At 39.4% G+C, this 13,112-nt stretch overlaps 1 protein-coding gene across 3 annotated transcripts in view; it reads left to right on the top strand.

Annotated features, from left to right (window-relative positions):
* Positions 1 to 527: 527 nt before the first annotated feature.
* Positions 528 to 13,112, top strand: part of FRY (FRY microtubule binding protein) — a 158,689-nt gene continuing 146,104 nt past the window's right edge. For 2 of the 3 annotated variants that reach the window (XM_041487222.1, XM_041487221.1), the window contains exon 1: positions 529 to 747. In XM_041487222.1, the coding sequence (XP_041343156.1) occupies positions 678 to 747 (70 nt within the window). In that variant the 5' untranslated portion in view covers positions 529 to 677. Of the gene's footprint in view, positions 748 to 13,112 lie in introns of all 3 variants that reach the window. The other variant, XM_041487219.1, reaches the window with a different exon arrangement.

Genomic DNA, 13,112 nt, shown 5'->3' with positions numbered 1-13,112 from the left:
ATGCAGTTGTGTATAGTTCAGCGGGCTCTTCGTGGAAGCAGGCGGAAGGAGAGCAGCTGACCAGAGCAGGCAGAGCATGTTCATTAGAGGGTGCTTGTTTTCCCCCTGAAGCTAAGCAGTACGTGTGAGATTCCTGCAGCTGCACGGCTCCAGCGGGGCTCCAAGTTGATACTCGGTTGGCGAGAGGAGGTGCATAGGCTCGGGCTGACAGCTTCTGATGGGAAAACAGCTTCAGACGGGCAGGCTGCGCGGCATCAGCAGCACGGCTCAGACACCCTTCGGGAACATACTCTAACTGTGCCTGTGGAACAAGTGCTGTGCTGCTGCCTATGCCTTAAGCGACCAGAAGAAATTTGCCCGGTTGCCGAATGGAATAAATGAAAATACTGAGGGGGCGAGGGAATAAAATACTCTTCAGCTAGAATTAAGAACAAGCCCCGAAGGAAGAGCAAAGGACAAAAATCTCATGGTGTGTTGTTGTTGAGGCGTTTTTTATTTTTTATTTTTTTTTTTAATGAGCTTACCTACCATGAACGGAAGAAGTGGATCTGCGGAGACTTCATTTCCTCCTCTGACCCCTCGTTTACATCACTGACTGGTGACAGTCACATCTACATACATAGTACCTGCCACTTCAGCTGCTCAGAATCACAGAAGCCTCTTTGTATGCAGCAGACATGGCTAGCCAGCAGGATTCAGGCTTCTTTGAAATCAGTATCAAATATTTACTGAAATCCTGGAGCAATAGTGAGTAGCAGAAGAGTAATCTTTTCATATTACGCATTGCTTGGTAAATAGCTAGGGCAACCTAAAGGATAGAATCTTACCTTTCTGTATGTTTGTGTTGTATAAACCAAGTAATTTTTGCTTTTTTTCAGCTCTAAAAATCAAAATGTCAGAGATTTAAATAGGTTTCATTAACTGCAAGGACTGTAATGAGATTATACTAGATTTTGCTTGATTGAATGCTGAAGTTAGGCTGCTTTCTGGGTCTAACAGTACATTGCAGGGAGTGCATTCCAAACAACATTTCCTGCCTACATGTTTGTTTGATTTGTTCAGACTTTATCTAAATATTTTTAAAAACTATGTTTAATCACAAGGGTGTGGCATTGCTCAGAAGTTGGTTTTTATTATTTGTGCACCGAGGACAAAATATAATTATTCTGCTTCAGGTCTGAAAGTCATTTTGATGTGATGGGAAGCAAAGCATCAATTGCTTACAGCTGCATTTCCCACCCTCTATGCTTAATTTCAGAATCTTATGCAATATTTCTATCCAGAAAGAGTCCATCTGTTTATCTGATACAGGCTGGGTTTTGCAGAATGTAAACAAATAGCATTTTAGTCTGCCTTAGTCTTTTCAGTACTGCTATTCCTGATTACCACTGCTTTTTAAATCAATTACTCTATAGATGTTTTAGCAATATTATGTAATGAAGATGTCTGAATAAAATTTAATGCTTGCAAATATATTCAGATTAGGTAAGGTGATGAGATAACACTGGCAGAAATTTGCTTTTTAAGTTCAAGTGCATGAACAGTATATTCCTTCTCTATAGAAGCTTTTATTAACAGTGCTAAATCTCCATATTTAACTGTTTTTAAAAGATAGAGCACAATGTCTCTGGAAAAATCCAGCTTGGCTACGTGTGAAATAAGGTTCTGATCATCCTGCTATCAATAATTTAATAATGTCTGCATAAAAGTCTAGCATTTAAAAATTCTGTGGTATAAAAGAATTGCAATATTTGCTCAATACAAGGAGAGTACCTTATACATGCAAAGAAATAAACAAAACACTATACTAGATGTGTGACATGCAAGTCTTGTATTCATTACATGATATCCATAGAAACTGTATTTTTCCAGGTCATTTGTAACCTCAGTAACACTGTAGTGCTTGTTTGAATCTGGTTTTCTACCACAACTGTGAAGCCACCAGGGAATAATAGTATTACCTAAACAGCATTGCTTATCTGCCCTCCTACAAAAATATTTAGTGCATATTCATTCAAATAAGTGATCCCACAAGGACTAGGAGAGAATTTTACGATTCAGTTACCTTCTTGGACTAATATTAACCTAATACTGAGAACATAAGTGTGTATTGTGACAGCACATATTTTATAACAAGCTATGCACAGCTTATGACAGAAGAAAAACAAGTCAGTTTATGGTGCAGAAATCAAATCAGTTCTGGCATTAATTTTGTCATAACCTACTGTAACTTGAAGTAAAACCAATGCTTACGAATATAAAAACCAACTACACTATATAATTAAATATAAAGTGTTCTTTTTTTCTTTTTCCTTTATCTTGAAGTACATTCAAAGTATTTCAATATAGGAAAGGTATTTCTTGTCTGCAATTAGAAGTCCTTAAGTTCTAGTTCAGGGAAATAGAAACAGTATATGAATAATTGATATTTCTGACATTCTTTTAGTGAATAAACATCCCTTCTACTATATCTTAAGAAACAGTAAGAGGAAATAGAGTAAATGAACCCAGGTTGCCTTAAACTTGTTGCCAGTTGGGTTTTTTTTTGCTTTCATACTGGAAGGGTATGTTCCTAAATCTGAATGTATCCTTTCTAGCTGAAAAACAAACTATTTGATAAGAAGACAGTAGGGAGTTAAAAAAAACCTAGGGCTTTCTTCAGCTCTGCTATGTGATGGGTGGAGCAGAGGAAAACACTTCCCTTGCTTGAGAAACTGCTGGGAAGCCTGCACATGCATGCATGGGAGAATGTTTTTGTGAGAAGAGCTGCTGTGTCTGCACACCCAAGACCAGGAGTAAGCCATAGATTATGCTGTGGCATTCACATAGCAGCAAGAGGTCTAACGTACAGTTTTAAAAGAAAAATCACTTTGGTTCCCAGAGTGTATATTTTGCCGCAGTGTTAACAGTGTAGGGGTGCTGTCCATGTATGTTTCTGCAAACTGGCACTTCAAAACATCAGTTTAAACAGCATTTATCCTTCCCAGGCTTTTTAGTCCCACCAAAACCAGATCTTTCCATTGATTTTTGTTTTGGCTTACACAGAACATTAGCATTTTCTAGGAGATTGCCATCCATGTCTGTTGCCCATACCATGAAATATACTCAGTTGTTCTGCTTGGAGCTACATTTTTTCCCTGATTTTGCTATCTAAGGAGTTTTAACAAACTAGCGTTCTTGACATGCCAGGCAGGATTTCAGTTCAGTGTCACACAGCACTCACTGAGGTGTTCACCAAGCATGCTGCTTGCATTTGCATGTTCATCATCCAGCTAAGGAGGCAGGTAATTTATGGACCATCAGTTCACTTTAACTGCTGCAGCCAGGATGACACAGTCTGATACAGTGCATGGGGTGTTGTCAGAGAGCCTGTGCCCTTCTTCCTGGGGGATATAAAAGGCCAAGTCACAGTCTGGCCTTCAAACCATTCCATCAAACTGAGAGATCTCAAAGTACTCCTTTGTGCAGTTCCCAAGACAGACTTTTGCTCTGTATGTGTCCATAAGATATGGACACATATCTGGAAAATATTCCTGTATTCTGTTGGAGATGGAATCAGAACAGAGATTCTCTGGTTGGAAAATAAGAACAATCTAAGGGGCCTTTTTACCCAATCTCATGTGTTCTTATATTTTCTTAAATATTCAAATGTTTTTCATCAGTGCTGCATTAGTCAACAACTGCATTAATCATTTGCATTACTTATTTTTGAAAGTGCTGCTAAAATAGCTATGCCTGCGCAAGATGAGTGCTGCTTACTTGGCCCACTGAAGTCAGTAAGCTGACAAGAATAAAATAGGGCTCACCAAAACTAGAAAAATTAAGAATCTTTTCCTCAGATTTGTTGTGGAAATACTGCAAAATGCATTTTTGTAAATAAACATTTGTAGTTTATTCAAAGCATAATACATGAATACAAATGTTAGGAATTTGAAGCCTGATCTTTCCTTAGATTTCTTTTTTGAATGAATAATATAGATTTATTCTGAATTTAATTTCCAAATGTCTTTTTCAAATTCATAGTTTAAAAAAAATCTGAACAGAAATTTTGAAATCTAGCTACCAGAACCTAAAGTACCATCATTATAAACTGCAGAAAAGTCTATAATAAATTCTGCCTTTTGCAGTTCCTAGATCTGATCAGCAATTAAGTTTATTGGAGGAAAGGATTCTGTAGAAGAATCTAAATGGCACAGGTAGAAGGCTCACTCATGCTCTCACAAGTCAGCTCCTGTGTGGGCTTGTAGAAGCTGCATTTCTTTGTCTCAGTTACTAGAGATAGGTTTTAAGGTTTCTTTCTGTGGAATGAAATGAAATTGCATATTCTGCATAGGGAATATAATATTTGGCACTTCTCATAGAACAGAGTTATCTGCAGGGCCTGATTTTAAGGATTGCAGTGCTTGTTTATCTACCTTTGAATAGAAAGGGGGTTTTCTGCAGACTTGTGTTTAATGCAGACTCAGCATAAGGACTTTTCTAGTATCAGGACTTCAGGTCTCTTTTCCATGGCCAGACTTCTTTGCCTTCTTCCACAGTAGCCAACATCCACATGTAAATCCTCATGTCATCATCCTCTTCCCCTTTGTGCTGTACAAAGCCCATTGCTCAGTCCTCCTACTGCACCGTGTGCTCTTTCTCTGTGCCCCAGTCCCTGTGGCAGCTGTCAAAAGCTACTTCTTGTTTACAAGTGGTGGTAACATCAGGGACAGCTTGCTGGTCATACACTGAGCTTAACACAGGGCTAGCATCAAAATGAGTTCTGTGATCTAAAGAGCATCAGGTGGCAGAGACTTCCCAGTGGCCGACGTGAAGCCTGGAGGGTTGCCAGCGGCCATGTGGTCAGCCATGTTCTGTCCTTCTCTTGAAGATATGTTCCTACCATGTCAGGAAAAGAAATTAATGAAGAACATTTCATTAAATGAACGTAATACACAAGGCAATAAAACTCAGCCTTTTTACAGAGTGTTCCTGAAGTCCTGTTTTGATAAGCAAGAGAAAAGGGAAGGCCACAGACACTTTCTTAACTGAAAGTCTCTGTTATGTCCAAATGAGTGATGCATTTGTTTGATCTTCTAGTAAGATTTTATTGTGCATAAGGGTGATAACAGCTGTTTTGTAGGGTTCCTTTTTCTACAGTCAAACACAGCCTGTTTAAGGCTGAATACTCTGAGCACACCATGCTATCAGACTTAAAGATTTATAGCAAGATACCGATCAAGGGAAGAGGCCTCTTCCTGTTTCCTACTGCCCACTTAGGCAAACACATTCACTGAACAAGGAGAACATAGCCTTCCTTCCCCCCTCTCTTGCTCTGGCATCCGTACTTTTGCAGGCCCAAATAACCTGATTCCAGAAGCTGATGTGCTGCAAGCTCGCCCCATGGAGAGGAACAGTTCTTGCCTGAAGCATCTGGGAAAGGGACAGAGCCAGTGGCTGTGGTGAGCAGATGGAGAAACTGGGACCTGTGTGTCCTGCTGGCTCCTGGGTCTCACCCTGAGACACCTGCAGAGAGCTGGCCCTTGCCCAGCCGCTGCCTTTGGGGAGCCCTGGGCACAAAGGTTTTGTATCTGCTCATGTCTTGGCATCTGAGTCTGCCTGGGACAAGGGATGCCATTAATTCAAGCTGCTGTGCTGTGTGAAGGGAATTGATTGCTCTGTCCACTGAGCCTGAAGGGAGGGTGCGTAGTGTATTCTCCAGCTCTGAGTAGTCTGTGATTGTCAGCAGTAAAGTGTCTTGCTTGATAATGGTGACGGTTATCTCCCGGGAACTTTCTTTGTGTTTGGTCTGATTGGAAGGGAAAGGTAGTAAACCACAATGTTTAGGCTGTTTGTGTTCTGGTGGTACCCATTTTAGAACTTGCATTTTGACATGGTTCTTCTCAGAAGTAAGAGAAAGTGAAAGTTTTATTACTTTGGAAACATGAGAACTCTTTAAAAAATGATTTTTTTGGGTTTATTTTGATGTTTACTACTCTGTTGAGGATGTTCCAGAAGCGTTTCTACCATACTTGGAGGAAAAAAAAAAGATGAGGAAATCTTTACTTCAAGATTCAGTTGATTTGTAGAATGAGTTTCCTTGTCATTAAAAAGTTTGAATTGTTGCAATAAAAATCTACAAATGCTTTGACTGCAATATAGTACCTAAGTTTTTGTGGTAAAACTTCAAAACACCAAAATATAAGATGATCTGGAAACTAGGCTTTGTTAGTTACTGGTAGATATTCTATAAAGGTTCTAATTATTTTACTTGTGGTGAAAACGAAACTATTCTATTATACTATATGTATTCACTGTGAGTGATTAATTTGTGATATCCTTGATGTTATCAAAATACCAGCAGCTTGGGTTTTTTTTTCTAATATTGCTAGTTATTATTCAAAAGTATCAGGGAAAGAACTAACAATTCTTATGTTTCCTCTATTCATGTAGCATATTGTTGAATAAGCTGTGGTAGCTTTTATTTTTATATATCTATGTAAATATAAAAACTATAATTATAAAAAAGGGAGTATATATAGGTTTAAGGAAAGTGATAAACAGGATACCTTAGGAGTATAAAACATACAATAATGTTTAAAATTTAACACTGGAGAATATAAGTTATTATATTAATGTTATATTAAATTGCTACTTTACAATCCTTTTCTGTTTTCTCCACTTTTGATACATTCATTGCATTAATAGTTTAACTCTTTTCTGTGTGTTGACTTGGGGGCGGTAGGAAGCAGGCTCTACACCTACAGAATTACAGTGGCACGTGCTTGTCCAACTTTATTTACTGTTTTCATTCCTACTTTTCTAAACGGTCAGAAACTACAGACACTTGCAATGAGTTGGTAGCCCTAGAGACTGAATTCCTGTGGATGTTGCAACCATGAATGGCACATATGGCATTGCAGTAGCTGTGACTGGGAGGGACAGTCTCATCCCAGTGTCTTACTCCTGTTGCCATGCTCCTACCCCTTCTCTGCCACACTAATTACCCACAGAGTTAATATCCTGAAAGCTAAACTTTCTAAAATGGTGTAGATGCTGGTGTCAGCATAAGAAAGGGGATGAGAGTATACTACTAGGAGTGGGAGGCAGTTTTGGCTGATTCCTGCTATTAGTCTGCTGGAACTGTATGGTAAATCATATTTACTTTAATGGTGACTCCTGTACCTATGCCTGCTTATAAATAATAGTTCCTTGTACAGGAAGGAGACAAGTCTAGCTTTCGCATCCTTCTCTTTTCAGAGAACTTGCTGCCATTGGTTCCATGATAAATTTGGAGTGCAGAATAATTTCACAGAGATAAGTAGCTGAGTTATTTGTAAATCAGTAATTTTTCAGTCACTGCAGTTACCTAAACTAGATTAGAATCAATTGTCCGTGTATGAAAATCACTTCTCCACAAATATTCTTTTTTCTGAATCCTTTGTCTATTGCACTAGCTAAAAGGAATACTAAACATAATGTTCAAACTTGGCAGTAGCTCTATTAGCAAGATATTTTAAGTTATTGAATGGTTTATATATTTAAGAATGCAAATAGAAAGGTGTTCAATGGTATGACAAAGCAGGACAAAACATCTGCTAACTGGCTCATCATCCTGCTGACAGCTGGAAACTAGAGGTGCCAGGGGGATTATGATCCATAATAGTTCAGTAAGGTGGCAGTGAACAGGGGTGGAAAGCAAAGGATGTAGGGCAAAGGGAATAAGAGAAACTGTATTAAGTATTAAACTGTAGAAGAGGAAGAAGAGACAGCCTTTTATATATTGTCTGCATACCTTAAATGTATGTATACAAATACATGCATTCTGGAAAACACTATGGAAAGTGAAGTGCTGCATGTAGTCACAAGTTACAATGTCACAGCAGCAGCAAGCTGGGTGTTAACAGCTCACCCTGTTGGAATGCTGTGGTGGATGGATGCATAGAAGCTCTTGAGGGAGAACCTGCACAGAAATAAGGAGTGGAAGTTCCTGTCTTTGTGAAGAAACTCCTTATGGATTTGGAGCTCTTCTATGGGATGGATGTGTGCTGGAGTTTCTGGGTCAGGATTGTAATAGATGACTTGTTACAGGGTGATGGTGGGAATATGTTACAGGGCATTGATCAGGGTGAGGAAGTGTAGAAACAGCTTTGAACAACTTGAGGAAGTTCATGAATTGTTGATGTTGGTTCACATGAGAGACTTGAACTTCCTGATGTCTGCTGCAAGTGCTAAATAGTAGGTTGCAAGCAGTCAGGATTTCTTGAGAGTGTTGGAAGTAACTTCTTGAATTACAGTAGACCAAACGGGTGAAGTGCAACTGGGTCTGTTACCCATTAACATGGTAGACCTGACTGGAGCTCCAAATCCTGAGAAGAGTGGCGAAAGGGTGGCTGTGTACAGACCCTGGACTTAAGGAGAGTAGATTTCAGTTTTTGAGATTTCAGAAACTATAGTGGGGATCTCATGAAGGACAGCTCTGAAAGGCAAAGAAGCTTAGGAAAGCAGACAGGTCTTTGAGGACAGCATCTTCCAAGAACAAGAATGGATTACCCATGCTTAAGGAAACAAGCAAGAGTATGAGGTGACTGGCTTGGCTTATCAGGGGCCTCTTGGCTGAGCTCCACTGTGATAAAGGTGATATATCTGAGGCAGAAGTGTGTTTGGCTGCAAAGAAGGAATTTATAGACATTGCCTGGGCAAGCAGGGACAGTGCTTGGAAATTCAAAACGCAGCTGGAGGTGGGCTTTGCAAGGAATATCAAAGTCAATAAGGAGAGTTATTCTTGCTTCCTTAGTGGAAAAAGGCTGAACAAGGGCAATGTGGACCCATCACTGGATGAGACAGGGAATTTAGTGATAGTGGACTGAAGCACTGAGTGACACTTCTGCCTCTTTATTCAGCAGGACAGTCTCTCTGGCCTCTGTCTGCCAGGTTCTGGAGTTCCCCTTGATATGGCGCATCTCAGAGTGGGAAACATAGAACTTGTTCAAGTTCAGAAGCCCAGACTCTCTTCTTCACAGGAACTACTGAGAAGCCTGGCAATTCCTTACATATTTGTGATCTTCTATAGATTGCCAATTATAGTCACATTCAAAACCGAGGGATGGCAGAGTTTTTCTTTTCACAGCAGACAGCAGAGCTTGCTAAAACAAGTCACTGAATGAAACACATCTGAGAAACACTGACTTCCTAGTTTGCTCTCAGCCAAGTAGCAGTAGTTTCACTTAGTGACTGAATCCACTTGCTTCCTTATCTGTGTGAAAGAGAGATCACAAATATAGAGGCACTCCCCAAAATATTGATGTTTGTGCATAATATAAGATCACTGATACAACTGGTATTAGAGGGGTGCCTGAGAGATTCATCTTTGTCATGTCTCAGAAGAGAGATTTTGGGGCTCTTTTCAGGACACTGGTTTGAAGAGAAATCCGAGTGCTGTTTTGTAAATACTGTGAGATCACTATAGTGACAGTATCATGTTTCTCTAGGGGAATACATTGCTGATAAAGAGCTTAATTAGGTGATTGGAGCCTTAGGAGAGAAGTTTCACACATTAAAAAAAAAGGAGGCCCTTTTGGGAGACATGCTATACAATCTTTATCCTGGATACTGTCTATTCTTTCAGAAATTTGCAGTCATCACCTGTGGTGCTAATGCATACAAGTTGAGAGACTGCTGTGGTTTTTCACTAGTCAGTGAGGGGGTGAGAAATCACAGTTTGTGTATGGCCAAAATATGAAGCCATTAGATGGATTAGTATCAGACAAAAGATGATCAACAGAATGCATCAGATCTTGATTTTATTTATAATCATGAAGTTGCAGATGGTTTTAGTTTTATTTTGAAAAGCTTGACTTGGGGAGACTAATTTATATTCCCTTGAATTCTTAACTAGTACGTGGCTCAGCACAGAAGTCTGACAAATATACTAGTTTGAAAGAATTATCCCATAATTTGGTGGTCATTATGCTAATATTTCTTCCTAATCTCAGGCTATCTCCTCTCTCTCTCTAACTTTGAAGAGTCTCCGCTTGTACGTGGAGTAAATTAAACTTCAAAGGATGTCCATCTCAAAATTGGTTTGTTTTGGTACTGTTTTCCTTGAACAAGTTTTGTTGAATACAATATACAGAATTATCTTTCTTACTGCATTTCTGATTATTATTTATGAATGCCTTTAAATGCGTGGAGTGATTTGGTTTTTTAGTCAGAAGGTTGCCTCGATAGAGTTCTTGTCGAAGCTCCACCTTGAGAAGTTTGCAGAGTGAGTTTCTGCATATACTCACAGCAAAGCATTGTTGTATGTTTTCGTAATGAGGTTTATTCTTTGCACATTACTGAGATACCAAGTGCTGAAAATAGTCATTCCCTTGTAATTGGAATTGTTTTAGATAGCTTTCCTGTGGAAGCAAAACTTAGTCTGTCTGTCTGCCTGCCTGCCTTTTTTTGGACATGCTAAACAAATTCAGAACAATTCAGAGCAGGGTAGAATTCTTAAAGATACTTAAATTTCTATGAATTTTCAATGTGAGGCTGTTTGACAGTGAAGAGAGAATCTCAGATGTTGAAAAATGCCTGCATGAGCCTCCTGCCTTCTTAGACATAGGGAAATCCTTGTTCTGACAGCCTTCATAAACACCCCAGCTGTGAAACCAGCTTCAGTCACACCTCTGAGAGGATTGCACACAAAACTCATTGTGCTGCCTATTTTAAACTACATTCACCAGATGCAAATTGACATTCATTAATTCAGGGAAAGTGCAGGGAAACCACTGCAAATAACTTGGTTGCAATGGTCTCCATTATAATAACATTCATACAGTGCTTCCCATCTGGAAGCTTTACAGACTTAAATTCTTCCAGCATTATTACCTGAATATGAAGGATTGCTTTATTGCTATTCCTGGGCAAATCAAAACAGAGAAATTAATGGAGAAACATGTGTCCTGTGTTAGATCTGGAAATGAAGCCCTGTCTTCTATTTTTGTACAGGAAGAATCTTTTTTCCTTCACGTTCTTGGTAGCCAAGTGACACATAAATCGTGACTCAGCCAGTTAATATATATAATGAGATTTTTAATTGACAGTAAGTAGTAATTTTCATATGGAAATGTCATTGGATTGTTTTAAAATTCCACAGCATGCATATTTGTTGCTACTGATGTCTTAAATGAGGAGAAAATTACTTAGCTGTATTTCTTTTTCTATGAAGGCAGATGTTTGAAATAAATAACCTCACCCCACCCTTTATCTGTGTGCCATCTGAACCAAAGCTAGGTGGTTATTTTGATTTTTGTTCTATTGTTCATAGGCAGGAAAACAGGACAGAACAGTGTATGTATTCTTTACTGGGATGAGTGTTTGATCTAGAGAATTTCTGATTCTCTGGGAATCATAAGTCGACGTGTATCACTTTTTGAAACACCGAAGTCATCAGGGTTTGGAGTAAATTAAGCAAAGTCTCTGTGTGTCCTTGGTGAATCTTTAACAAAAATGTAACGGAAGATGAAAATATTTTCAAAGGGAATGCGAAGTTAAAAATGTTGATTGTTTTTACTCATTTGTCTGTCACATACTCAAGCAGTAAGGGACGGGACAGGTAGGAGTGAGTGTTATAGGGACCTGCAGACTTCCATAGCAACTGAAATGACAGAAATAATTTGAATTATTGTTTTAATGAACTTTTAAAAGTTGTTAACATATTTTAAAAAATTAAACAAAATTAATGATTGTGTGAATCTTTCTTTGCCTACTTTTTAAATGTAAATCCCCTCTTTTCCTGAGCTCTGCAGTATGGGCTAAAGCACTTCTAAACTTAATGTCCCTGAAGGTGAATTTTAGAATTTCTGCTGAAATTGTTCTATCTTCTCTAATAATGAGAAAATGCAAAATAAACCCTGTTGTTTGTACATGTTAAAAATTATCTTGTTGGGAACGGGTGGGGGACAGAGACCTTAGAGCCAACTGCCTCTGTACAGACTGCACAAAGAAAGTGAGGGCAAAGGGGGGTGAATCTGCAATAAAAGCCCAGCAAAGAGCCTCTGGGAATGAAAGGAGAAGAGGCAGGGGAATCATGGGGAAGGAATCAGAAGCAGAGGAACTGATACTTCCTAGATGGTGGGAGTGGAAATTGTGAGTGCCTGGTATGAGATGGAACCAAGGGGATGCTGGAGAGGGGTGGATGAAGGGATAGGGATGGGAGGAGGAATGGGATGGGCTTAAGAGGGCTGGAAGGTGAGATGAGCAATGTTTAGATGGGTGAACAGTGCATGGGAGTCCAGAACTGGAACAGGGAGCCTGGAGTGGGGAATACGCAGCCACAAGGAGATACCAGATTGTAGAGATGGAGTAAGAAGAAAGCAGCTGGGGAGATGGGGGAGGTGAGAGACAGAGAAATCCCCTCCCAAGAGCAGAATGCAGTGCAGGAGACCTGATTTCCATCTTACATCCTTGCTTTATAGCACATCCTTCCAGCACGGGGTATGCCATCCTTTGCCTTAGTGCTTGGGTGGACATAAAGTGTTAAATGTTATCAGGTGAGGAGAACAGCAAGTGCCTTGTGCATGCTGTTAAGGTAACTGGGTCAACAGTTGGTTCATTTGGCATCAGATAATCATACATCCTCTGTATTACCTCACTTCTGAAAGCCTGGGTCCAATGAGGTAATGCAGCACAGTGGAAAGCACACAGATGTACAAAGAAATGTCCTCTCAGCTTATTCTATTTATTATTACTTGTAATGCAGTAGCAGGTAACTTCCTAATGGTCTTCTCCAGTACAGGGGGTAATGTCTAACCTAATAATAAAAACTAGTCTGTAGTAGCATCTCCCAGGGGAGGGTGTCAGACAGATCTGGGCACTTTTGACAGTTCTCAGCTGAATTAAGAAACAAACCATGTGTTTGGGCATTAGGAAATATTTGAGTGCCACTCACATACATTCAAGCATAATAGTTTTATAAGCAATGTGTTAAAAACTGGCATGAGGCACTGTAAATATTAAAATTGTCCTTATGGATGGTTTGTTATCACATTAGATTGAGCTAAGCAGTTGTGTACTGCAGGAATGGACTCTCAGCTTTGCTTTATCTCATCAGGGATTTGAAAGAAGATAAATAGCATGTTGTAACA

This window comes from Pyrgilauda ruficollis, unplaced genomic scaffold, assembly GCF_017590135.1.
Source record: "Pyrgilauda ruficollis isolate IOZ18807 unplaced genomic scaffold, ASM1759013v1 scaffold8, whole genome shotgun sequence".
In the NCBI taxonomy this organism is placed as follows: Eukaryota; Metazoa; Chordata; class Aves; order Passeriformes; family Passeridae; genus Pyrgilauda; species Pyrgilauda ruficollis.
This window is presented reverse-complemented; position numbering and strand designations above follow the sequence as displayed.